We start from the raw sequence: 27,724 nt of genomic DNA on the forward strand, positions 1-27,724 counted from the left end.
ACCAAAGCTTCTACATAGATTTTGCCTGAATCTGTTTTAAATCATGCAACTGTGAAGTAGAAATCAATACTAAGACAAAGTTATTTAACAAATTGATTTCCAAATGTGATGTAGACTAATTTTTGTTATGAATTATTATTATTTTTTACCCTATCGCTGAGTTGTAGTTTGAGCCCCTGCTGCCTCTGATTCAGTCACCGTGTTTTATAATTATCCAATTATCTTTGCATTCTTGCGAGGCTTTGGTTTTATTTCATTTTCGATAAAAGAACCAAATATTCGTTACTCTGAAATCAATTCTATTTTTAAAAATGTTGCCAAGCTTAATTAAAAAGCTTAATTATTTATTGTGGATTATTTGTAGTGGAAAATACACAGAGGCCTGTATGAGAAGAGAGTTATTGTGTTGTTGCAGTGTGAAAATGGGGGTGGGGGTGAAATTATTTTGCACTAGAGTTTTAGCAATTAACCATCCAAGCGATCTAAGCACAAGAAGCCTTTAAAATACATAACAATAATGATCATAATATTGCATTTAGCTCCAACTCTTTTGTTTTAAATTCATGTTATTGCCTTCCACTTCAACTCCCACCTGACGAGCATTTACGCAGCACGCAGAGTGTAACAGAAGACTGATAGATTACAGAGCAGGTAGAGGCTGGCTCTCAGAGGACCCACACTACATTACACAGTTCGTCTATTAACTGTATTACAGCACAGGAATGAGCTGCAACAGGAGGCGGGACATGATGGTCTTACGCACCAATCAAGAGCAGCACTGCAGCTGCAAACACTAATGCCAAGTCGAACCTGACGTCAGTTACTAACTAATAACAACAATTTAATGTGCTCAAATACAGTATGAGCACATTAAATCCTTAAAAAAAAAAAAGAAAAAAAAGAAAGAAATGAACCTAAGATTTCGTTTTTTGTTTTTGTTTTTAGGTTTTTAGGTTTACAGTTTATAAATTAAAGATTACAATCAGCTAATAATTAGCTAATACGTTTTTAAAAACTATTACCATAATAATAGCAAGACTGTTGAGAGATTCCTGCAGCAGCCTGATGCAGCAAAACCCCCCCAATAAATGTAACAATAAGTTTAACGGAAATAAATAAATACAAACAAACACAGACCATTTGAGTGAAGACCTTCGTTTTTTTTTACATAAGGATTTATGAGCGATGTATTATGTACGTTTATTTTGATATTATGGCTTGAAAACATTTTTACTTCCAGGAGCAGTGCGCTTGGTCAGGGCGCAGTGCGCTCCTCTGCACTGCTGAGCGTCATTTATTGCGTCGATATTTGATACAGCCCCACAGGCTTACTGCATGATCCAGATTCAGAGGATTATTTTTCATTGCGTTTAAATTTTATTTAAAAAACATTTTTAACTGAGCCTCAGAGTCTCACTTAACTTTGGTGAGAAATTATTTAGACACACGCATTTCATACAAAACAATACACAATGCTTCAGATGGGCTGCCAACCAAGAGCTAAATAAGTTGATCTTAACGACTAAAAGCACATTACTGGCGACTGGTAGTTAAGTATAAATCACGTGCTGCATAAATCAGCCCACTTGACATTGATGCCACGCACATGTTATTGCTCTGCTCATGTTATTCTGTATATAATGACACGGATGTACAGTAATGAGTAATATTTCGATGTTTTTCAATGTTATTTACAAGTTTATTGTAGCTAAATATGTGGTAGAAAAAACTATAATAAATAAAGTATACTGTTGAAGTGTGAAGAACATGTGTTTTGCTTAAATAAAATAGTACCTCCATATTCTATCTGAGAAATCCAAATCAGTTTGGTTGAAGCATCAGCTCCTTGGAGGAGGAACCAATTGATTACAAAGCGACTCAGACACTTTGGAAGGAGAAAGGGCCCTCTGTTGTTTCAAACCAGCTCCTTTAACTTCCCAGAGTGTAGGGGCCCAGAGACAGGGCTGTGTGTGCTTGCAGTAAATGGCTGCACAGTGACTCGTCTGAAGCAGCGGTGGGGTGGGTGGTGAGGAAAGACTTTTAGGATACATTAAATCAGCCTGATTAGAAGTTTAGGCAAGGGCGAGGCTCGGGTCTGGCTGAAAGGCTGCCGGGTAGCCCCTTGAGTGATACTATTCACATCCTGGGAGAAAGGTCAGTGTCAGAGACGTTCACAGGCCCCATCCCCTTTCTTATGCTAAAGGTTCATACACATAGGGCTCATTCACAGGCGGGAAAGGCATAAACAGCTCCTACCAACTCTAACTTTCCCTCCAAAATGTTTGGATTCCTCATCGTGAGCAGTGAGGTCCTGCATCACGGCTTCTCTCCCTTAAGGGAGCAGCATGTGAGAATGTTGCTATGAAATAAAGGTTAAATATGTTGTTATTTTTATGGAAATCTGCTGAAAAAATATAGAATTTATATCTTTAATCTTTATATTTTATTTTCTCTTCTAACATGAGGGGGACAGGCTGCTGTTTTTATTATATAGTGCTCAAATTCCTTTTTTGTGTTAACATGATTTATTAACTTCTTCATGCATTTCATTTTCTGTCTCAACTCCACTGGTCACTTGGGAATAGCAGGAAATAGCCACTTAATTAGCGGTCCTTGACCTTTGGTTCTGGCTAAAGCTTTTTTTGACCTCAGCATCTCTCCGGCCTGTTTATTGTCCTCTGGGGGACTGCCCAGATCGTGACCCCTGACCCCTGCTGACATGGGACTTCACCAACAGGTCCCTGACCGGCTGTGCCACCTCACAGGACATTCATCAAAAAGCAATATTTACACCGAGCAACAGATTAAAGCAAGACGTTACCTCTGCAGAAGGATGATGTGGATACTGAATGTGCCATAATTATTCTCTGAGCTCTCTAATGTTTGTTTGCAGGGAAGAAACATAAAGCACACATTTGCAGGGCATGTAGGGTAAACCCAGCAGAATATGCAACATTTTTAATGATGAAAATCATGGCAGTGTAACAGTTTTTACAACATCATTTGAACATTTGTGCTTTCCTTCCATCCAGGCTCTACAGAGGCTGATTTCACTAATTGGGTTCCATTCATCCAGAGAGGGGGAACTAATCACCAAAATCAGCCGCTGTAGTGTTTAGATAGATTGAAAACATGCTGACTCCTGCGTGGAGCTCCATGAGTGAGAACTGCACTGCCATGTGATGTTAGATTTGAGGAGATGGGTAAGAAAACAGTGCTGTCACAAGCTATTCACAAGCAAGTAACTGTATAATTACAGAATTTACTGCAAGATGTTTGTATCCGCACTTTAGTCCATTTGTTTTGTCACACTAGTCCATACATCATTCATTAGACTACCTTTATTTTTATTTTCTAAGTGTCATGGTTAATATATACAGTATAAATAGATGATTTATTATATGGGTTAGTAGCAGGTATTCTGGCTTAGCAGCTTAGCTCTGTATTCCTGTTTATATTTCTGCTCCTGTGACACCTGCATATAGGATCAATAACTTCTTTAAAACATACAATTAAAATCAAGCTTTTTTTTTTATCAGTCTTTTATGAATTTTAATTGTTTCATCACTGCTTTTCAAATTGAAAAAAAAGTGTCATTCATTCATCCACTTTAAAACAATAATAGTCTGGTAATTTCAAAAGATTATATACATATTATATCGTTTTAAAATTTGTATTAGAAAATAATGCAATGTAATACAGTCAGAAGATTAAAGTGAAAGGCGAATGGAGCAATTATGTTATTCATGTTTATTTAGTTTTTAGACAAGTACATTAAATTGCAAAAATAAGTTATTCACAACTCAGTTGTTGAAACTAATGAGCATGTCTGTATTTTTTTTCCTTTTTTTCTGTCACTTCTAAGCGTTTTGTTTGTTACACAAAGCGTGGAAATAATCCCCTGCTGACCCCGCGCGTGTCCATCTGTTGTTTGACTCCGGACAGAGATCAGTCGGACAGTGATTGAGGTCCGACTGACACCCGGACGGCTTGTAATCCCCCCCCCCTCCCACCCACCCAAAAAACTGATTAATTGTCCAAACGTGGCTGTGGCCTTCACTCACACTTAAGACTCAGACTCGCTTAAATTTACGCTTACATTTTTATTGCACTGATTTAGACCTTAAACTATTCTTAGAACACAAGGCAAACGTGTGGGTGAAATGTTTCAAATAAAATCCACTTGATAAATAAAATATGAAGGCTATTATTATTATTATATTGTGTTTAATAGCGGACAGGGTCGTTTTGGCAACTGAGGTTTTCGGCTGATGAACTTTTCATTCCCACACACGGTGCTTTGTCTGCTCCTCCTAATTAAAACTTAATGCGGGGTCACTCAAACACCTTCTCACGAGAGCGAGCGAGCGAGCGAGAGAAAGAGAGAAAGAGAGAGAGGGACATTATAAATATGTGTGTGTTTCGTGTTTTATTTCCCAGCTCTGTAATAATCCAGCCTCACAATATGGTCCTTCCTCGCCTATCGGATCACCAAAATAAAACACGGTGTTGCTCGAAAACAAGAGTCAAACACAGGGGTAATGTTTTCATATTATTTATTATATTATTTAAGTAGCTGTTACTGACATGATATTAATAATAAAATAATCGATATTTATTAAAAATACACTTTAGACATATTAAAATAAAATATTTAATTAATTTAAAAAAAGCAGGCATTTACTGTGAAAATATACAAACATTATTTAGTGGGGAAAAAGTGATTTATTAACAGTTTTTAAACAAAGACATCAGTATAAACATGTCAGATCATATATGGCATTACATTCACAATGTCTTAAAATAGGGTTTTGTTGTTTTTGCTTAACCGAGGCCTTGATCTTGAATAATGTGTTTCATAGTAAACCTGCTGTTTCTACTTTATTTCGATGATACACTCAGGTTTCAGTTTCGTTAAATTTTATATTCTGTTAGGACAACAGTCTGATGAGTTTTCTTCCACGCCTTCAGAGTCCTACAGAGTGCAGAGATGCAGGTCCTGTCCCATCCTGAGGAAGAAAGCATGGAGGGAATCATTAGCATGAGAATCGAACTTGGCTCCATAAACTCTTCTGCCCTGAATGAGAGTAACGTTTCACATTTTGGGTGCAAAAAGCAAAGTGAAGGTATTCTTGCAAACAGCCTCGATTTAGGAACACGTTCCACTGACAACATAATATGAAAATGTGCTAGTTTTGTCATGAGCTAGTACGTTAAGCATTCATAATTAAAAAGCTTTATTTGTAGAGCATTTTCAGAGCTTACAAAATGCTGAGCAGTCATTAAAAACAGCAACAACATTTACAATGAAACAAATTAACCCAAAGAACAAAGGGCCACCGGGTAAAACAACACATAAAAAGGGTAAATAACATCCTCATATAAAAACGAGTCTGTGGGGAAACGATTAAGAATGAAATCTGAAAACGATTCTGCAAACCGAAGCAGCTCTTTGGTTATTCCAAAGGTTGATGAGTTTGTTTTGCCAATAGTGAATTTGTTGTGCATGATTTCTTTTTTCTTTCTTTTTTAATTTATACATTAAAGATTGTAAGCAGTGTTTCAGAAAAACAAACTTCCTTTTCATGCACTGTTAAAAAAAAAAGAAAAAGACCCCTGTGCTCTGCATGTTGTTCTTCTCTTCCATTTGCAGGCTGTATGCATGAAGGGATCTTAAGGCTTTTATCCCTACAGGGAACCAGCCCGAACTCTTTCTCTGTCAATTTCCACCCACTCCCCAATTCAGATGAGGCCTTTCTCCCACCAACCCCACAATGAAGGATTTGTCCTCGTTCTCTTTGTCCACCTCTGATATCTTTTTTTTGACTGCTCCCTCTCTGCAGACAGCATGCAGCGTATGCAAATAGGAGCTCTTTTATTCGCGAGACCCCTCCCCTGAATGAATGCAACCTTAAATGAGGCCACACTTGCGCACGCTCACAGAGGGGGCACGGAACATGCACGTAGTACAATCAGTGGATTTGCATGCCCACTCTGACACGCAGTCACTCAAACATCAAACACCGACCATTTCAAATGAGCAGACACAGAAATATACATCGCAACGGATTATTTTATCCACAGGTTTATCCAAAGAGATCAATAACTCATGGGTTGAGGTTAGATGCTTTTCACCGTTATTAATTAGATCACAGTCTTACATGCAAAGTTGGAGATTGCACAGATATTGCCTTGTAAGAACAACAATAGTGAGGCTTAAGCGAAACGGAAATATGCACTATGTGCATGTGTATAGTGAGTTTTCTGCTCACAAGCGATGCTTTGTTTGCTGTGTAATTTCACTATTTGACAATACGCTGGATATTCTTTGTTTTTTAGTGAAATGTTTTCTCTGCGGACTTCTTCTGACTGCAGGGAGCACGTTTTATCTGAAGAGCTCTGTTTGCAACGTAGGATTGGTTTCCTTTCTCACAAGTGCTTTATCACAGTATTTGTATATTGGGTGACATGCACACATGCGCACGCTAACACACACACACACACACACAATGACACAGAAGAAGTCTAACAGAATGTGCAGAGGAAGAGGTGGAGACTCAAAAGATTGGATGATGAACATAAAGCATTCTCTCACAACGAACATTCCCAAGCTGGCCCGTGCCATCTGTGAGTGTGTGTGAATGAGTTAGAGCTTGTGTGCATGTGTGTGTATCATGGGGGGGTGTTGACGTCTGCTGGACAGCTCTGACAGTTTGGCCTTTTCAGCCGTACATTACTGAGCCGACCGGCCTCTTTCCCATAGCAACACTAACAGAGGTCAAAGGCTATGTACCCCGCACCCACCACCCACCACCTCCTCCTCCTCCTCTTGTACTCCGGGGTGGTCACAGACACTCTTAACTCCCTGACCGGCTGCAGACAGAGCGGTCGCAACCATGAACTTGAACTTGAATTGATTTCTGACACAGAGTTGGGGTCGTGCAGCCATTTTGCATCAGACGCTGTACTCTGCACTTTCTTTTGTCTCTTTTTGCTTTTGCCTGTATCGAACTCGCACATGGTACTACTGAATAAAATCACATTCACAAAATAAAAAGAGGTCACTCCAAGGATTCAATGTAATTCTCCTCAACCCAGAACCTCATCTACTGATATGATTACAAAGGGCCACTGTATTAAAGGCTCAGTCACCTAATTCTCCCCTGCTTTCATTGGAGCACACAGGACCCCTACTCAGGGATGCCACGGCTAACAGACGTAATCTGCAAAGCCTTGGATGTAGAAACTTCTCTCCATCTTGCTCTAAGATACTTAGCATTGGGCTTTGTGCAAGATTAGTCTCTGCCAAAGTTGCATTAAAGAGTCCCAATGAGCCTCGCTTGACCCACATTGGACCTCATCCAAGACTATGGGCGGCCCATGAGCTGTGCTTTATACACCACAGCAGAGCCGTTAAAACATTAATACTGTCCACACATAGTGAAGAGGTAACCCAGGAGCTATACGGTATTAACATTTTATCGCTACTATGGCTACGGCGCTGAACTCACACAGAATAGGAAGTGAGCACCGGCTACTGTCACTTCATCATGTCATACATTATAATTTCCCTGCACTGAAAATCCCACATAGGAAAAGCAATACATAGTTAATAATGAATAGCAGAAGGAAGAAAGGAAGGAAAGGTAATCATCTCTATTCTGCCATTTTCTTGAGGGGAAATACATTTTTCTGTCAAATTTAAAGTTATGTACAAGTAGAAGGAATGAAAGAATGAATATTTAAGTATCTACAGTGTGCCGAGGAAGATTCGAGGACCTTTATATCCTAAATCCTCCCGACACCGTGTCAGAGCTGCTGACCTCACTCTTCAGCTGCTCTCATTTCAGACCATCTTGATTGAAAACTCTTTGTTTCCGAGACGATTAAAACCACGCGAGTCTTAAGCGGTTTCACTATCTAAATCAACATTTGCATTTTTTTCCCCCCATCACTTATTTTTTGCTCATTTGCAATCAACTCATGCTATCCCCCCCCCTCCACACCACATTGCGTTTAGTAAGAAATACAGCTCTTATTAACCATTAGACAAAGAAATATTCTGTGTGCATTTGTACATGCTGCTCATTTTTAACACCCTTCAAGTACTAGTAAAAGCTCTTTACATCTACAGCACTTCTGGTATTAAGCGCAAATACATCTTCCTGACTTATTTGCCTCAGTCACCCCCTCTATTTGACCACGCTGTCTGTGCCGACTGCTGCGGCTATCACATACAAATTGATAGCCCTCCTTACTCTTTTCAAGCACACACACACACACACACGCACGCTCTTCCGTCTTCGATGCCCAGCTCCTCGCAGCTGCAGATGGCTTTAATGTGGCACTGCACAGGCTAGCACAAGCTAACTTCCTCAGCAAATGCAGATGGTGGCTCAAACATGGCTGCCCATGTGCTACACCTGCTGCCTCCTTTTCATGCACGCATATACATTTAGCTCCAGTGTCTTCAACCTTCTCTTGATAACCCAATCTTTACCTTTGTTTTTTTTTGTTTTTTCTTTTTTTAAAAACCCAATTTCATCATCATTCCCCTCCTCGCTCCTCTGTTTCCCCTAATGTGTCATGGAGATGTGCAACGGAGACGTAGCGTTAAGCAAGCTATAATGTCTCCAAAACGATTTTTTCCCCCCACAGTGCTTCCTCTCTTCTGTCAAACCTGCCTGAAGCAATATGCTGTATATCACAGATGAGCAGCACAAATGCAATTGCAAAGACAGCTCTGAGTCTTTTATATGAATAAAGAGAGGGAATAATCTTTTGACGTGTGGGCTGCACATGCCTTACACATCTTGTGGAGGCGCACGTACAGTATGAGGCTCATTAATAATCATTATCCGCGGGTTACATCATTCAGCTTTCGAGAGCACACCCATCGCCTTAGCTGAGTCATTCGCCGTGATATGTTGTGCCACCAATTGTCTTGTATGATTTCTTTTTTCTTTTTTTTTTTACAATCTGAGAGCAGCGTGAGTTTGGAGACGGTGTTTGCATTAACTCTCATCCAGATAGGAAACTGAGATAAGATAAAGGAGTGCAAGGCAGAGGAAGTGACACGCCGTGAGGGTTTAAATCTTTAATCAAATCAAATTCTTAATGTATAAAAATTAATAAATATGAAAATGAATTGTTGCCTCCAATATAATCTAAAGACAGGCTATGGTTTTACATGTGACAGCGTATAGGCCTCATGCTTGGGAAATCCCTCTAATTTAGCACAAAATACAGCATCTCCATGTCTTTCAGACATGGAGAGGAGGCTGAATAGACTAATGAACAGTCAGGTGGCACTCCAGGGCCTGAACTACACCCCCACCCCCCCATCACACACATATCAAACCCACATACACTTGCACACACATTAAAACTCAGTGGCTCGTCCGACCCCGGTGATCTGCACGACAGTCTAATGTCTCAGGCATCTGCTCATGTCTAGTCTGGAGGGTCTTTCCCACCCTGCCCCCCAGCCCAGGTCCACCGCACCACCAGTTCCCACAATAGTGGGAAAGCAGGCTTTTCGAGGGGGAATGGGTAGGGAGTGGGGGGGGGGGGGGAATGGCAGCAGCTATTGAGGTGGGGTGGGGTGAGAAAGAACGGGGTTGAATGATAATGTGAAAACGCACGGTGCTGTTCATTAACACACGAGCACTGCAGCTGCACATGTTGGCCCTGCACACACACGCTCACGTGTCTCTTTTTCTGCTCCAGGTCGCTGCCGGAGTCGCCGGGGGTACAGGGCAGCTCTACGCCACGATGAGGACGCTTTTCCGGGCGTGCGCGTGCAGGGTTACGGGCTTGGAGCTGCTGACGATTTGGATTGCTCTGCACTTACGCTGATATTTAGCAGTGTCATTTTGCCCTTGCCAGATTTTGGAAGACGTTTTTAGCCTTCCCGTTAACTAAAGTTTCTAATCACACGCAAGCACCGAAGCAGCACAATTACACCAGAAAGAGCTGTAATCAGTATTAAACGCCGAGCGCTAACGCTTAAATTTATATATGAGCTCTTCAATCAGCGTTAACGGTTATAATAAGGTATGTTCACTGCCCCATTTCTTATTTCTCAAAACGTACATGCAAGCGCAGTGTCTGCACTGCAACATGAATGATAAAATATCAGTATTACACACAAGGAACTGCTTCGTGAACCCGAATATTTTCAGACTGTAAATTTAATTGTTAAACTCTAATGCTTTTACTTTTAAAGACAGTCGTGTGATCCCCCACAGGAGAAATATCAGGATCCCTGCTTGTCTCCTCCTCAGATTTTCGCCACACTAAGACGCTTAAAGATACTGTGCTAAATATCACGATGCAAATTTCCTAACAAAAGCCGTTTTGCATGAATTAATCTCCGAGGTTTGTCAGGTGGAAACGCGCCGTACACCACTGCCTGGTGTGCATCAGGGAGTAAAGAAGCACCATGACAGGAGAGGATGGCAGGTTTCCTTCAACCAGTGCCAGCTCATTAATTTTGTTTGCTACCCAGCAACCCCCCCACCCCCACCCCTCCCTTCCACCATCAACTACCACCACCCTTCTTCGCCCACCACCCTCACATCACCCCTTAACTGCTAATTAGCAGGAGCTGAAGAAAGCAGAAAAGGGAGAGGCCATGTGTGACTGGGGAGGAAATGGGAAACTCTTCTTTCCCCTCATCCCTCATCCTTCGTCCTGTTCCCTTCCCCCATCTCTCTCTCACACACACAGACACAGTCACACTTCCCACCTCCTGGCCACCATCACCACCACCACCATTACCACTGGTACCCAACAGAAAGCTATGATGCAGCTCACCTCGTGTGCCAGCCCAGCCATTTTAGGTGTCACGGCAAACATCTCCCAAGATGGCTCCTCTGTGCAAGCCCTTACTCCGGCAGGGTATCCGGCAGGGTCTTTGTCCCCCTCCTGGCACAGGCCAAGCGCCCACATTGGCAGTGCAGATGGCATCGGGGGCTCTCGGGCAAAAAAAGGGGTGAAGGTGGGAGAGGGGAGGTCCTTTCTTTGTATTTTCTTCTAATGGTGGATCCTTTCAGGAATCCCACAGCTTTCAGTGGTATTCAGAAGCCTGCAATACGAGCAGAAAAACAGAAAAGAGAGGAGTAAAATATGAAAAGTGCTTTACACATTTTAAGGTATCACTATAGCTAAACACGGCCTACTGTACATACTGTAAACAAGCATAAATCAGTCAGCTATGGAAACTTTAAAAGCTTTCACCAGCTGTGCTTCTTCAGAGCCCAGTCCCATCTCTTGTCATGCTTGTGTGTTTTTGTACGTTTTTGCCATAAAGCCACCAAGAGAATCCTTCATATTATACAAAGTACAAAGGTTAAATCAAGAATTCCTTGGACCATCCCATATATAAAGCCTCAAGTGTTTTTATTCCCTTTCACTAAGGAGGCACGTCATGTTCACACGCTACCTATAACAGGGAAAGCTCTGGAAAAGACTCGGACCACGGCCTTTTCACATATCCAATATCTCGTTGTGAAACGAAGCAATTAGCCGCATTTGACCGCAAGCTCTACAGCAATAGGTAGTTAACAGAATGAATGAAAACTCATCTCACTTTGGTGCTCTTTAGGCTTTAGAGGCATTCTCAGGGTTGAGCGTATGCACCGAACAGCGCTGAAGTACCAAGTTGAAAAGTTCAGCTCCTGTCTACAGGATGGCCCTGGCCTTCTCATTGAGGCGAGACACAATGTATCCCAAAGGCTCTGAGATTTGCTACAGCTTTAAATACAGACACCAAGTGTTTTTATTAGCAGGGTGCTACACCACTCAACGGCATTATTAGCAGTCCTGCTGGAACAAAGCATTCGCTTCCCCTTTCTTTCTCCTGAATGAAGTTCGAATCGGAACTGCGTGTTGTGTTTAAAATAAATGGCAAATACTCTTCAGCAAAGGAAAAAAGTAAATGAATGACAAAGTAGAGGGTAAATTGTAAAAGATCACAACCCACTCACTATAGGCTTCCAGGGGAACATGCCAGTGTATCCTGAAGCAGGTACTTTAAGAGGAAGTTGGAGGTCCTCAAGAATGAAAATAATAATAATAAGTGTGGTTTAATAAGTGCAATTAATAATAAGTAAAGTTATTTGACTCTATGTTGTGATAATGTGATGTGTTTTTACAGAAAGAGGCAAGAAGAGCACAAATGAATAATGGCTGGATTCCATTTAGCTGTAGTTTCAGGGTCCTGGTAGTATGACCTGTTCGCCTGTTCACCTTTCTTGCTACGACTTCCCTTCTTATTAGACTGGATTTTTAAAATACTGTTAATTAATTTTTTGGCAATAAAGTTTTTCTCACATGATGCTTTACTGGCATCAGTGGACCAATGCCTGCGAATGGTGAAATTTTGGGTCTTTGAGTCTCTACTGCTCCCCATCCTCGTGACCTGCTTTACATTCAACACCATGTTGCAAAGGACCTGAGTAGACAACCCTGAAACAGGCTGAAATCCTAAAGCTCATTTGAACCCTCAGGTTACACTGAGGGGCATAAGTTTAAAGGTACAAGATGCCTGGGGGCAGAGTCCTGATTGAGATGTTAGATCATTTTATTTGCACTTGTGGGTGTTTTTATATAGTAGGTTAAAAAATTTAAATATAAATTAAAAGTAGTATTGTTAGAAAATTGTTTTTCTACTCTTCTACCATAAAATAAAGGTTGTATGTTGTATGAAACTGACATATCCTACAATGGAAGGCCCACAAATGCACTGGTTATAGGTGAGAGAAACTCCTTATAAATTTAAATTCAGCACTAAAATCTTACTTTACACACTTCTAGTAAAACATTTTGTTGCCTTTCTAATTCACGAATATTAACAGCAGCCTCAAAGCAGAGCGTTTTCTTACCTGTTGGAGGTGAACTTCAAAATCCAACTTGGTGACTCTAAAGCCGGAGCGCCCTTTTCTTTCTGGTACGCACACACGGCTACGGAAGTCATTTCTACTTTCGGTTATCTAGCTTTATGACAGGTATTTAACACTCATACAGCTAGATAACCAAAGACAAAAACAGACCCCCTCTCTCACACTCTCTGATGCTGTAGCCCGACATGATGCTGGCGTGATATCTAGAAGGAGGTGAAGCTGCATTAGTAGGCCCGTAATATTCAAAAATACACTCCCAGATCATTTCTGCATCTTTATATTAAAATAAAAAAAAGGAGCAAAAGCTATCGTCTCTACACGGAGTAAAAGATGCATGAAACGCCGCACGTTCACTATACGAAGATATGCACTGTCTTTATGCTGACATATGTTGGTGGTTTAACAAGCCGACACACATTTCTTGTCCTGCCGTGATAAGGTGTCTGTTTGAAGGCCTGCTGAATACAGAGATCAGCCTGACCTAATTGTACTCTACATGTGTGCAATTGTCATGCATCTAAAATGTAAAATAACAATAACAAATAAATAAATATTAACTCATTAGAAAAATCAAATCAGGCGTTTTGTACACACAACAGGCTACAACGCTTACATTAGCATATCTTGCAGGTAACACCCCTGTATTGCAGCTACACAAATCACAAAATTTACCATACAAATTCTCATACTTTTTAACTTCAAAATTTCTAGTGTAAACCAACCCGTGCAGGAGCTGTTTGAAATATTACTTTAAGCATTTCGTTGGATTTTAAAATAAAAAAGAAAAAATCAACAGTGCTGAAAGATACTTCGATAATAACCTACAGTTATTTAGTTCATTTTGTAGGACAGATCTGTATTCTGCACAACACAACATCTTAACAATAATAACAAAAACAATTTAAGGCGAGATAAAGAGTATCACTATATGACTTGTAACAAACGACTGCCAAGGATAATTATTATTATAATTATCCATGGTCAAAACTTGGCATGTCGTTGTAATAAGATTAGGACTGAATATATATATATATATATATATATATATATATATATATATATATATATATATATATATATATATATATATATATATATATATATATATATATATATATATATATCGTCCTAAAAGCATGACCGTGATCCTGACACCGCGCTTATGCAGAGGACTAAAATGATGCTAGTTCAAGATCAAAAGCTGACTCTCGTAAAATGAAATTAATAAATAAAAACCTTCTCAATCTAAATTGAGCTGGGGTTTGGTTGGAGGGGGTGGGTAAGATGTTTTAATTTGCTCTCGGCTCGTTAGGGCTCCTGAGGGCAAGGGCAGCCTACTTTTAATGAGAGTTGCGATTGGCCTACTTCTTCTAAAACTAGACACATCACAAGGATTATCCGCATAAACTAACGCATGAAACCAATTTGTTCCTTATCATAACAACAGGCAGAGGAGTGTAGCAGTCTATATTATTCTGGTAATTTAGAGAATAAGATTTTTCTTTTCTGTTTAAAGATCATAGCCTGCACCTGCTTTCGCAGAAACAGAATGAAACAGGAGGGCGTTTCTGGTGGTTAAATTACATATTTCTTCCCCGTGGATATTAACCAGCAGGTATACTAAGCAGAGATTGCCAGTGTCCCTAAATCCTCTGCGTAAGCCACATGGAGATGACATTTGGAGCGATTCAGAGCCTGAAAAAAAAAAAAAAAGATGTGATGCTCTGCGTGCAAATCTTCCCTGTTTCCACCTCAATTTCTTACCTGCTTCACAAGCAAAGCGAACTCTGGAGGCAAATGTCCCCAACTTTAGCTCGCTGAATTTTCCAGACTCGTTTTTCTGCATTCACGTCGGGCCCTCGGTGAGAATCAGCGCCGCCGCTCACGGACGAGTCCGCTTTCATCCTCGGTGCTCCAGCTTCTGCCTCTCCTCCAGCCTGCGCGCTTCCTCTACTGTCTGATTACTCGCTCCCGCAGTGACGTCATGCCAGGACCAGGGAGGCTTTCTGACCAATCACGGCGGCCGTTGGCACCAAAGAGGGTCCGATATCAGGAAGACGTCTCACTCCTGGCTCTTTCATAACTCCATTTACCCCCCCTATATTTTCTTCTCTACTACCACCTAGAGCAGTCGTAGTAGTAAAACTACACTAAAAGGCCCAGATGGATAAAATTATCTCACTTCCAGATCTGTTTAGTATTTGTTGTCCTAAGAGCTTTCCACAATATCACACCAGCTTATGGAGTCATGACATTTTTTTCAAAGACTCAAAGGACTTCTTATTCACGCTGTTCCCAAACATTTGGTGTCGGCCAATTTCTGTCCCTGTTCCTCTGCAATGGGAAGACTTGGAAACAAGAAAAAATAAAATAAAAAAGAACATGTCTTGCAATCCTTTTAAAAACATTTCTTCATTCTTAAACCAAGATCACGTCAGTATTATATCTCTTAAATATGCTGTTATATTAGAGTACCGCGCTCAAAGTATATACGTATATATGAACACATTTTCATTTTCAGAGTTATGGCCCTAACATTAACGTTATATATATAATTTTAAAAATTTAAAAATCATTTTAAACAAGTCACACTTTGCAGCTTGCAAAGTCATAAAGCAACTATGGTGACCGCATGCAGCCACATTGTTTGCTTTGAATTTTTCCACTTCAGAAATGAAGCTTTTCGTAAATGCAGACCAAAAATCGCGCCTTTTGCAAAGTGTCTTTGGAGGGCTGGAATAAGGGGTTAGCTTTCTTGGTCCAATAAAGGATCTTTGATGGTTTGTGTGGGAAGTGTGGGAAATGAGCATCAGGGGCCATGGCCAAAAGCAGAACGAACAGTTCCCTAACACGGTTAAAAATATTTTTTTGTTTACTTCTTTAAAACTAAACTACACCATAAATAATGCACAAATTGAATGTGCTTTAGTTGTGTTTACAGCAAATAATGTCAACTCAACCTCTCTTAATAATTGATTTCACTCTAACTCCCTCCGCATTTCAGTTTCATTCCAGATTTTACGGTCATTTATTTTTCAAAATACTTTTTTGACCTATGCAAAGACCAAGCACACTGAGCCTAAAAAAAAAGACAGTCTATTAAAACCTGCTGATAATGGACAGTGTAAATTATGTATATATGCATTAAATATTTATTAGTAATGCAAAAATCCAATAGGTTATGTGTGAAAAAAATTAATAAAAAAAGTTTGATTTGCTTCACCCTGATGCGCCTTGGCCTACCTTGTGACAGTCTTTGAGGTGTGGTGTTAAATCATGAGCAATAACTGTAACATGGATTTATCTTTTATTAAGCATAGCAACACCAATCCACAGACAGGATGTGCAATAAACAGTTCACAGCATTAAACAGAGCTCAACACAGCACACAAAGCCATTTGGGAACATGCGGTCTGTGGAAAGTGGAAATCTTGGGGAAGAGGCAGCTTACAAGTGTGTGTGTGTGGGGGGGGGGGGGGGGGACCATTATAATATTCCAAAGATGATATCTGGCTGAAAGACAGAAAAAAAACAGACACACTTCATAAAATTAATGTGAAATGACATGTTAACAGAACAACAGCAGATGCTACATGATGCAGCCAGTCACTCACACGCTGGGGGAGCTGCTGTCCCGTGAAAGAGCGGTTGTCTGGAGGATGGCCATCCTGCCCGCCTGCCTTGCAGCGTAGGTAGCCATAAAGGTTTGCTGCTTGGAGGGAAATGCTAGCTACCACCACAGACTGAGGAAGGCAGACAGACGAGTCTGAGAGAGACAATATGCAATCTAGCACATATGCAGAAAAGCAAGCAAAGGGAGTCTCACCAGCCATTTAATCTTCAGAGAGAAGAGGGAGGTGAAGAAGAAGAAAGTCCAGATGAGAGGACAGATGATAAGGCCCAGCCAGAATATCCTTTCCTCTGCTTCGGTTCCAGTGTTACTATTCCGGGACTTATACACACAGATAACAAAGCAAACACTATAGGGTTAACACGTCAAAATCGCTCATTTTTATTGCTCAAAATGCACAAAACACCCTCTTACTTTTTTGGCCTCAAATACCCAGAGGCTCTTTCCATCCTCGTCAATCTGATTCCACCAGCGCAGCCCCACCAGCAGACGGCCGGTCACATTCTGAAAACAAGCGTGAGCAATTAAATTTTGCAAAGTTAAAGCAAGCCACAGAAAAGTAACTAGATCACACAAACTGTTTGATGTCTTACCTTCACAGACCAAAAGTCAAACGAGAGCAGAGCTATGATCAGGACAAAACAGGACGCAAAGCTCTTGCTGATCCACTCACACAGCAGATAGACAACGATGGCAACCACTCGGAAGAACAGGTGGAAAAAGGAGGCCACGGGGTGTCTAAAATTGTAGGGATTGGAAACGAGAAGCCTGATGTGACAGCAGGTAGCTTTCAAACAGATACAGGTGAGCTTGTATGGAAACATAAAATGATAGTGTGCATGCAAAATGAGTTAACCTGCAGGATATGTTTTATTCTGTGAATAGAAGTTCATAAAGACGTGAACTCAAACCTTCACAGTCAACTGTCACTCGAGAGTACTTGTGAATAGAAGGTCTGTAAACGTTATTCCACCTCCAGTTTCAATTTAGTATTTATTTGCTTTGACCTTTGTGATCTCCAGTTAATGTTTCCAGTAGTTTTTCTGACACCACTTGTTTGTGTAGATTTAGCCTTTTCAACCTTCACAAAAAACTTCCAGTACTAGTGATTTCTATGACTTCAGAGGTGTTTTCTTTAAATCAAGCAAAGAGATTCAGATCCATAACTGAGGTATCCACTGATGATCCCTCAGGTTGAAATGGATGTTTGCTTTGGAAGCGTCATTTTAGGTACTTAGACAGCCCATGAATCCAGTTACATGATCACCTTTATCGGGTGGGAAGGTGTTCCTCTGGTCATTTAGGCCTTCTTCTACCACTTACTGCTGATCTAAAATTTTTAGACTGTTCCATGTTAGTTTTATGGCATCGTAAAAAGCGCACTCCGCATGCTTATCCACATTCTTTTGCCATATTCATGTCCACTTGTAATGTGCTCAATGAGCTGAGTGTTAAAGAGTCCAGGCATGAGTTCTGTTATAGTCTGAACTGATACTTTTACGCCTGGTACTCTAACAGCTAGTGATTTATATTTAAACTAAAGCTCTATCAGCTACACAGCCCCCAAAGTACAACTGCATACAGAAAATATCTGCTTTCTTTACATGCTGGACGGGATTAAAAACAGGTGTTGACTATGTTTCCACCCTCTGAAATCCTGAAGTTAGAGTTTGCCATATGATGAGACCAGGGGCACCTCCAGAATTGTTTCATGCGGTGGCCATAATAAAAATATTGGGGTGGCACACCAAAAAAAGAATTCCCAGTTTTACTACGCTGTTTTCAAATAGGTTACCTGAAAATTATGGCAAAAAAAAGAGACAATAGAAGAAGAAAATAATTAGTTAGCCTAGTTAATTTCCTGATTTTAGAGTTGATACACCTGAAAATGGGTACTGATGAAAACCATATTATTTTAAAATCCATAATAGTCTGTTTCAATTGATTGACTGATTGGCTGGAAGTCCTAACCATCAACAGAGCTGAGCAGAAGCTACTCAACATTCACTCTCCCAGAATGGAGTTAACTTTAAGAGTAAACCTGTTCAGGAAAGACAAATAAGTATTAGATCATGTAAGAGTGTCAACTGTTTCCTGTCTCTATGTTGGCCCTGAGGTGTACCAGTGATCTTTCCATCTGTTCAGGGATTTGCACAAGCTTTTTTTTTTTTTGCTCAACAAGTTTTCAAAAAAACAAAAAACCTAATAATGCAAAGCTGAAAAGACACTATGGAAGATAAAACAGCTGCTGTGTTGATATTTCCTGCAGTGCACCTTATGACTGCGCTTCTCCGCGCCCTCTCCTGCTCGTCAGCTGCAAAGTCCAGCTCGACATCCTCAGTTGCATCCGCCATCGTCTGCTAAAAATCAACAACAGCTAAAAACTGTTTAAATCACCCGAGGGTTTGTAATACAATCTCGACAAGGACAATAATCAAAAAAAGATCTCCACTGGCACCGTGATCTTAGATATGTACAAATCAAAATCTACCAAGCAGATACCAGTTTGCATCGCTGTATTTGAACGCTGAAACGAGCCAGGTGTTGCAGTGAAATAAGACCGACAGCGACACTGGCTACTTTTTAAATCCACATCAGGAAACTGGGCTTAAAATAGCTTTGATTCTTCACATACCTTACATATTGTCTGCGGCAAAGCGTTTTGTGTTTTTCCGATACATTTTGACAACTACGCTACACTTCAGTTAAAAGAGCAATTCCGAATGAACAAAAGTAGACGACCGCGGCAGGACTCGAACCTGCAATCTTCTGATCCGAAGTCAGACGCCTTATCCATTAGGCCACGCGGCCTACATTGCGATCTCATTATTAGTATTTTGCAGTTTTAACATTTTCTCCACAGTCCCTGTGGTATTCGTGTATAGGACTTTTTTAAATGAATATTCTTGCGCTATCCATGCTACGTAATCGAATCGCTGTCCGCTGTGTTCATTCAATCAGTTCTTTCTGAAATACCACTGCTAGAAAAAAAGTCATCCAGCCCGCACGGTGGCGCTAACGATTTGTTTGGCTTTAGGCATACAACCCCACGAGAAGGAATGCTAAGGTAGCTATCATTTATTCTGTAATGATTTCAAAAATATATTTTCGGATACATAACAGATCGGATAAAACTGATCAGCTGGGTTGTTTTGGAATAAAACATAGTTAGATTAATAACTGCCTTTTGCTAAGTTACTGAAACGTTAGCGTAGCGTCATGTGTGCGCCAAGTAAACATGCGTTGAAGTGTCGGTAGTGCAACAGCTACAATAATATGAAAAGGTGAGGCAACCAGCTTTCTATGTTTATAATTCGGTGGGTAAAATGATAGAATTAGCTACGTAGTTCACGTTTCATCTGTGTCTAGCAGCATTATTGCAAAAGTTTAGTTAATTTATACACATTTTAGTAACACCTGAGTGAAATATCAAAATGCAAGCAAGTTATAATAGAGGCTCACAAAACCACAGAGAAGGCTGTAAGACACAAAGTACAAATTTAATCGTGTGTAGAGGCTCTGTGGTGCCTAGATAAAGCTGCATTAAGTCTCAGTTTGCCTCCGTCACGCTGTCTTATCACGATTGATCAGTGTCATGTCAATTAAGTTTTGAATCAATGTCTTCCAGCTCGAGTGAGAAGTCCACATGAGGTGATGCTGCATGTGTTACGCTGTCCTCTGAAGAGGACTCATATCTCTTTACAATGGATGAGTCTACGTGGCTTCTGCTCCACCAAGCCTCACATACTTCAGGGCGAGGACTCCACACAAACCCGCCTGAACCCCCTTAATATCCAGATGCTGTCAAAAGGTCTTCACGAGCAGATCTTTCGAGGGCTGGAGCCAGAATACAGAGAGGAGGCTGTACAGCGCAGCATAAGGCACTTACAGAAACACCAGCTGTGGGGAAAGGACACCTCACTGTTGCCCGATGTCGACCTGAAACTCCCCAAAATGTATGGCAATGACATTGATGAGCACTTTTGTCACTTGGCCCAGACACAGAGTCTTCCCTACCTTGAGGCTGCCACCAAGCTGAAACTGGCAGAGCTACCACCCATGCCTCAGGAATGGAGCTGGGAGGTCGGCTGGACACGCTATGGGCCCACTGGGGAGAGTCAGAAAGTAGATTTTCCAGATGAGTCAGCTCTCGTGTTTGATGTGGAGGTGTGCACAACGGAGGGACAGTGTCCCACTCTGGCTGTTGCTGTTTCTCCAACCAACTGGTAAGAAATGAGCCAAAATGGGACCGGGTTGTATAGAACAATCCGTTCATTTACTTTATTATGTTGTTGTAGTTGTTTCATACTTAAAACATTCAACAATTGCTAACAATAAAACGTTTTAAAGATAACTGGTACGTGCCTCAGTGATCTCTGGGTCCTATTTTTCTAGGTACTCGTGGTGCAGTAAGCGTCTGATTGAAGAGCGATACTCCTGGTCAAACCACCTGACCCTTGCTGATCTCATTCCCCTAGAGACACCTTTCAACTCTGCTCGCGCTCCAGGGGGTAAATGGAAGGAGAGACTGATTGTGGGCCACAATGTCAGCTTTGACCGGGCTCACATTAAGGAGCAGTACCTATTAAAGGTTTACATCCTATTCCTCACATGTCGCTTTTACTCCTCACTTTATAAAATCCTCTTTTTGTATGAATCACTATAATGCCCAGTAGCTTTTGTATGCTTGTATTCGCTTCCATATAAGGGTTCAAAGGTGCGCTTCATGGACACCATGAGCCTTCACATGGCCATTTCAGGGCTAACCGGCTTCCAGCGCACACTGTGGATGGCCAGTAAGCTGGGTAAAAAGAGGGGTCTTCAGGAGGTCAAGGAACACATTAAGAAAGCTGGGAAGAAACACGAGGGCCCAATGGTTTGTGTCCTTTTCTACTACAGTTCACCTACGTAATATTTTGAGGCTATCATTTGGTATTTGGAAGGCTCTTGGCATAAGTGTGACATGATGTTGTGTGCACAGATCGGCTCCTGGGACTGGGTGAATATTAGCAGCATTAACAACCTGGCTGATGTCCATGCTCTGTATGTGGGAGGGCCGCCACTGCAGAAAGAAGCCAGAGAGACCTTTGTGAAGGGGAGCATGACGGATGTCAGGAACAATTTCCAGGTCAGATTTGTGGCAAAATGTGTGTCTGATTAATGTGAACCATTTGTTAGATCTTGCATTTGGCCTGAATGGACACTTAGGCAAAATAAATGTGATTTTGCTGACACCTACAGGAGTTAATGCAATACTGCGCCCTTGACGTTAAGGCCACACATGAGGTCTTCACAGAACAGCTGCCCCTCTTCATGGAGAGGTCAGCAAATCCCAACCCAAAGCTATTTTATAGTCATCTTCTGTGTACAAATGTACGCAACAAAGCATTGTATAATTGTGTTGTCTCTGCTGTGCTTTTATAAGGTGCCCTCATCCAGTGACACTTGCAGGGATGCTGGAGATGGGTGTGAGCTACCTTCCCGTCAATCAAAACTGGGGGCGATACCTGGAAGATTCTCAAGATGTTTATGAAGAGCTTCAGAGAGAGATGAAGAAGTCTCTGATGATTCTAGCGGATGATGCGTGTCAGCTTCTGGAGAATGACAGGTGAGACCAGCACTGATTTATGTCAAGCTTTGAAGGTTCTTTTAAAAGCATTTACACCGCATAAGGTTTGTGTGTTTATACTAAGATACAAAGAAGACCCCTGGCTTTGGGATCTTGATTGGGACGTGCAGGAGTTCAAGCAGAAGAAAGTTGCAGCCAGCAAGAAGAAAGGCTCCAAAAAAGCAGATAACAAACAAATCGCCACTCCTCTTCCAGACTGGGAGGAAGGTCTGAGCTCAGACGCTAATTCAGAATATTTGTGTAATTGGTATGATATATCTACAGTGCACACAGACTATTAATAAAGTAACAGAGATAATTCAGTTTTGTTATATTAGACCCAGGTCCACCATCTGAAGAAGAGATGGACGGCCCTCGCCCCAGCCGGCTAGCTGTTGAGAATCTAAAAGAAACAGTGAATCGACTTCCAAAGAGAAGGCAGCATCTACCTGCACATCCAGGGTAAGATCGCTCTCGCACTCCACGGAGCCATTTCCAGTTCTGTTTCCCACTGGTGGTGTAAGTCAGTTCTTTTTCCTCCTTATTTTCTTCTTTAGGTGGTATCGTAAGCTGTGTGAGAAGATGTCTGACGACAGCTGGTCACCTGGAGCCAGTCTGATCAGCCTGCAAATGCGACTGACACCTAAACTGATGGGCTTGACTTGGGATGGTTTCCCCTTGCATTACACAGAGAAACACGGGTGGGGGTATCTGGTACCTGGACGCAGGGATAACCTCGATTCCCAGGAGGAAAACACCGGCCCCGTGTGTCCCCACAGGTGAATCACATACTGCTCTCAAAGTAAAAACACGGCAGGGTGCTTTCACATCATGACCTGATCTTAGCAGGACGATCATTGATGGCTGGAGATTTTTACCAGTGTATTAAAGTTTTGTCGTTTTTCACAGAGCTATTGAAAGCGTGTACAAAGAGTACTGTGAGCAGAATAGCAAGGAGCGACCGGACTATCTGGACTCAATCCCTTCAGATGACCTCATGTTAACAGACAGCACGGTGTGGACAAAGGTACATAATACACCATCATGTTTTGCATAGAATATTGCAACATGCTTCAAACAGATACCACATGCACTACAGCATAGGTGTCAAACTCTGGCCCGCGGAGCCATACCAAATTACTGTTAGAGCTGGCCTACTGGTATTATACAGCTAATATATATATTGTTTAGTATTAAGCTTTGCTTGTGCCATATTCAGTTTTTCAGCAAAACTTGTTTGAGTCCATAAGAAAAGATTCATTCTTATATCTGGTGGAAGATTCTTTTTTTCAATAAATATTAATGTTAGCCCGCGACTTTGTTCCAGTTTTGAATTTTGGCCCACTGTGTGTTTGAGTTTGACACCCCTGCACTACAGACTGTTGGAATTTGCAAAAATCTTTCATCAAATTTAGACCTTTTCTTCAGTATCAACAGTAATACATATGATTGCGGTTGGAGGTGATTGATCGGGGCTACGTGCTCTGAACGGATAACACATCTACCTTAATAATGTTTTTTTCTTATTCTCATGTATAGGTGGAGGAATTAAGTTCCCTGGAAAGCCAGATGGAGGAAAACGCCCTCAGAATGAGAAAAAGTGTAGAGAAGAACAAAAACGGGGTGAGTGCACGGGCTTGTAAGTTTAAATTACACCTTTCGTGTCAGGTTTAGTGTTTCTCTATGATTTGTTTATACTTTGTATTCTTTACCAACAATAGTCTACAGATCCACTTTATATGAAAGAGGGGAGTCCTTGCCATTATCACCATGGAAACGGCCCCTACAATGATGTCGATATACCAGGTTGCTGGTTTTTCAAATTACCTCATAAGGTGAATTTATATAATTAATATATATCATAGGCACAGTGTTGTTCCACCAAGCTATTTTTACCTTGTGACCAATTATTTGTGTTTAAAGGACGGCAATCACAACAATGTCGGCAGTCCGTTCTCCAAGGACTTCCTGTCCAAGATGGAGGACGGCACTCTGAGAGCAGGAAGAGGTGGCACCAATGCAACACGAGCTCTGGAAATCAACAAAATGATGTCTTTCTGGAGGAATGCCCATAAACGTATAAGGTACTCCCATCAGAGTTAATCAAAGTAATTCGATAACAAATAAACTTTAGTAATGCTAAAAGGTCTTCTCGTAGTTCTCAGATGGTGCTGTGGCTCAGAAAAGGAGAGCTTCCCCATTTTGTCAGCAGGTTTGTCTAATATTTAAAAAAAAAATAAAAGATTGATTGATTCGACATAAAGTAATGAGGGTAATGAATGTAACATTTCCCTAAAGACACAAAGATTTCGATGAGGAGGGCCAGTATGGTGCCATATTACCTCAGGTCGTTACTGCTGGAACGGTAACGCGTAGAGCTGTGGAGCCGACGTGGTTGACTGCCAGTAATGCACGGGTAAGAAGCAGAGCCGACACGCTAATCTGGATAAGTCTGAAAATACTGACCAGACACTAGAGCAATTCTGCATGGGCTTTATTCTGTGTCAACAGCGGGATCGAGTAGGCAGTGAGCTAAAGGCCATGGTGCAGGTACCACCTGGATATCACCTGATAGGAGCGGATGTAGATTCACAAGAGTTGTGGATTGCCGCAGTGCTTGGAGAGGCTCACTTTGCAGGCATGCACGGTATGACAGGTTTGGTTCTAAAGAAATCTACAGAAGGAGACTTTGTTATGTGTCTTCCTTTAATGACAATGCTGCATATGTCTCTCTGTGGTTTAGGTTGTACAGCATTTGGCTGGATGACCCTCCAGGGAAAGAAGAGTGAAGGCACCGACCTGCACAGCCGTACCGCTGATGCTGTGGGCATCAGCCGAGAGCACGCAAAGGTGTTCAACTATGGACGCATATATGGCGCCGGGCAGCCCTTTGCTGAGAGGTTGCTCATGCAGTTCAACCACCGCCTCAGTCAGACAGGAGCTGCCAGGAAGGCCAGACAGATGTATGCCCTAACAAAAGGTATACGCAGGTAAGTTCAACGTAGGGGTGGGTTTTGATCATCAGTTTTCCGATTAAAATCGATTCTAGCTTGAATAACGCGATATCGATTCATTAAAATCCTGAATTGATTCTTAAATATAAATTTATTTTGTCCGAAACGCCAGAATCTCAGGTTAAACCTCACAAAATTTTGACAACCATCAAACAGCTAAAAACGCAAATGAGAGCAGGTACACGGATTCGGCATGAAGACCTAAACACAAAGTGCGGGACCGCCGACGGATAAGAATCGGTGAGATTTCGGTTTTCTCACCCCACTGCACGTACACGGACACGCCATCATGCCGACAGCTCACAGATTCTGATGCGTCGGTGGGTCCGTGCATTGTTTACGTGTTTTTTTTTTTTGCGCTAGATTCTGGAGCTGTAGACTTTGTCTCTCTCCAACCAAATTTGACTGAACCAGCAGCTAAAGAAGATCCAGACTACGCTTCACATAAACATCGTCATGAATTCCCTCTTACTTTTCGTGTTTTGCTTCCGCCACGGTAAAATGACACTTCATGCACAGCTCTCTCTCTCTCAGTGCACTTCAAGAACAGTTTCTTATCTAAAAATCTGTTTTCTGCATTATTCGCTTGCTTATTACGCACAAGTCTACTGTTGTTTACAGCGCTGTCGGCCGCTGTTTTTTTTTTTTTAATTTAAATTTGACTTCCGACAAGAAAGCCTCATTTCTGCTGTTCAATACTGAAGACATTTAAACTTTTTAAACTTTTGCGAAATTGCAAAACACTTAGCTGTGCCTCTAATTAAACCTGCGTAACTTTGCTTCACTTCAGCAGCATCAGGTAATGTTTATATGTTGATTAATGGTTTTCTTCTGTTTTTGTTCTACTGCAGAATATGTTTAAGGTGGTTATCTGCTATAAAAAGACAGGTGTTTGTATTTGTCAGATATCATTTGTCAGAGGACGGCGAGTGGCTGGTGAATAAACTGGGTATAGATGTGGAGCGGGAGGAAGATGGAAGCGTCTCCCTCCAAGAATTGCGGAGGATCACTAGAGTGGCTTCACAATCGTGAGAACGCAAAACACAAACATTCACAAGTGCCTGGCTTGCAATAACCCATTTACTGTCCCTGAATATCCTCCTCTCAGGTGCTCTCCTCTTTAATTTCGCTTTTTTTTTTTGTGCTCCTGACACCATCTCAGTTCTCGACGGAAAAGATGGGATATTGTTGGGAAGCGTCTGTGGGCTGGAGGTACTGAGTCGGACATGTTCAATAAGCTGGAGAGTATAGCCCATTCAAAGAACCCGGCCACTCCTGTTCTAGGCTGCAGGATCAGCAGAGCACTGGAGCCCAACGCGGTTAAAGATGAGGTGACTGACTAAAGCTGGCAACAGGAGTATAATATATATATGATTTAATCTGAGTATTTAAAGGGATATGATTTGTTTTGCCAATACAACGAACGACCAATGCATTACTCAAGAGGTCAGTCAGAAGGCTCTAAATGGCAAAATAAACTCTTCATTAATGTCTCCTTTCAGTTTATCACCAGCAGAGTGAACTGGGTGGTTCAGAGCTCTGCAGTGGACTACCTCCATCTGATGTTGGTGGTCATGAAGTGGCTCATTGAGGAGTATAACATCGATGGCCGCTTCTGCATCAGCATCCATGATGAGGTGCGGTACCTGGTCCGCAGTGACGACTGTTACCGAGCAGCTCTGGCACTTCAAATCACAAACCTCCTTACAAGGTGTGCTCTTAGCTGACCGTTTATTCTCACTGACAAACTGTGTGCTCTATAATGGATGGTTACTGTGTTTCTCTTCCCGCAGGAGTATGTTTGCTCATGCTTTAGGCATGCAGGACCTTCCCCAGTCTGTAGCCTTCTTCAGTGCAGTTGACATTGATCAGTGTTTGAGGAAGGAGGTCAACATGGACTGTGTGACTCCCTCCAACCCCACAGGTGTGGAAGGAAAGTATGGTCTACCGCCTGGTGAGTTCTGCACACCATCACCAGCCTTCTTCCAACATTAAGAGTAGTATATTTATTATACAAATGTTTCTTCTACAAAGTGCACAGGAAAGACAGGACAGCTTGTCTCATTACAAAATCTAAATGTAACAAATTCAGACGCAAGAACATGAAATTTAGCTCTAGCACAAATGCTCGTGTACAGAGCAATTTGTTTTAAAACAACACCTTACAAAAGTTGGACTAAACATCTCTTTAAAATACAATAATGTATATGGAAAGTAATTAAATCCACCTCTTAGCATGACCACACAGTATTCAGTTAGTCTTCAAGAATTTTAAGCAAAAGCTTGTTTATCACGAGATTTCCTTAAAGGAAGTAAATCAAATAAGTTTCAAATTTCTAAATAAGCCAAATTAGAAATTACTATTTTAATGTAATCAAGACAAAGACAGATATAAACTGGGGTTGGAAATGCAAGAAGGCTTTTTGATAAAGTGAACTCGAGGAACACGGTCAGAATACTAAATAATGTGTGCAAACTTTCCACAGGTGAGGCCTTGGACATCTACCAAATCATCGACATCACTAAAGGCTCTTTAAACAAAGGGAGATAGCTCTTTGTGGACCAA

At 41.4% G+C, this 27,724-nt stretch overlaps 2 protein-coding genes, 1 long non-coding RNA gene and 1 other non-coding gene across 5 annotated transcripts; 1 reads left to right on the plus strand and 3 right to left on the minus strand.

The window, feature by feature from the left end:
• Positions 1-4,561: 4,561 nt before the first annotated feature.
• LOC118454065 (uncharacterized) lies at positions 4,562-14,684 on the minus strand. Its single transcript, XR_015719222.1, has 4 exons — positions 14,670-14,684; positions 12,888-13,108; positions 10,819-11,089; positions 4,562-5,009 (listed from the first exon to the last, which is right to left on the minus strand). It is a non-coding gene; the product is annotated as an uncharacterized LOC118454065 (long non-coding RNA).
• Positions 14,685-16,205: 1,521 nt separating this feature from the next.
• LOC102775818 (Golgi apparatus membrane protein TVP23 homolog A-like) lies at positions 16,206-19,464 on the minus strand. 2 transcript variants are annotated; one of them, XM_087842966.1, is made up of 7 exons: positions 19,172-19,464; positions 18,811-18,896; positions 17,130-17,274; positions 16,951-17,040; positions 16,732-16,857; positions 16,520-16,648; positions 16,206-16,418 (listed from the first exon to the last, which is right to left on the minus strand). In XM_087842966.1, exons 2-7 carry the CDS (start codon positions 18,888-18,890, stop codon positions 16,392-16,394), a joined length of 597 nt encoding a protein of 198 aa, XP_087699092.1. In that variant the 5' UTR covers positions 18,891-18,896; positions 19,172-19,464; the 3' UTR covers positions 16,206-16,391. The 2 variants fall into 2 exon arrangements, with proteins under 2 accessions (XP_087699092.1, XP_087699091.1); XM_087842965.1 differs by lacking the exon at positions 19,172-19,464 and having other exon boundaries at positions 18,811-19,128.
• On the minus strand, positions 19,275-19,347 carry trnar-ucg (transfer RNA arginine (anticodon UCG)). Its single transcript has one exon. It is a non-coding gene; the product is annotated as a tRNA-Arg (tRNA).
• A 69-nt stretch (positions 19,465-19,533) lies between the features above and the next one.
• polg (polymerase (DNA directed), gamma) lies at positions 19,534-27,721 on the plus strand. The gene is made up of 23 exons (XM_087842968.1): positions 19,534-19,603; positions 20,165-20,762; positions 20,932-21,127; positions 21,245-21,412; positions 21,518-21,664; positions 21,778-21,857; positions 21,962-22,144; positions 22,230-22,372; positions 22,483-22,606; positions 22,702-22,923; positions 23,054-23,171; positions 23,684-23,767; positions 23,866-23,979; positions 24,068-24,228; positions 24,303-24,356; positions 24,443-24,560; positions 24,656-24,791; positions 24,888-25,134; positions 26,064-26,186; positions 26,321-26,489; positions 26,661-26,869; positions 26,952-27,112; positions 27,645-27,721. Exons 2-23 carry the CDS (start codon positions 20,191-20,193, stop codon positions 27,707-27,709), a joined length of 3,594 nt encoding a protein of 1,197 aa, XP_087699094.1. The 5' UTR covers positions 19,534-19,603; positions 20,165-20,190; the 3' UTR covers positions 27,710-27,721.
• Positions 27,722-27,724: the final 3 nt, after the last annotated feature.

The sequence above is a fragment of the Neolamprologus brichardi genome, chromosome 7 (genome assembly GCF_056152115.1).
Source record: "Neolamprologus brichardi isolate AB-2024 chromosome 7, ASM5615211v1, whole genome shotgun sequence".
Lineage (NCBI taxonomy): Eukaryota > Metazoa > Chordata > Actinopteri > Cichliformes > Cichlidae > Neolamprologus > Neolamprologus brichardi.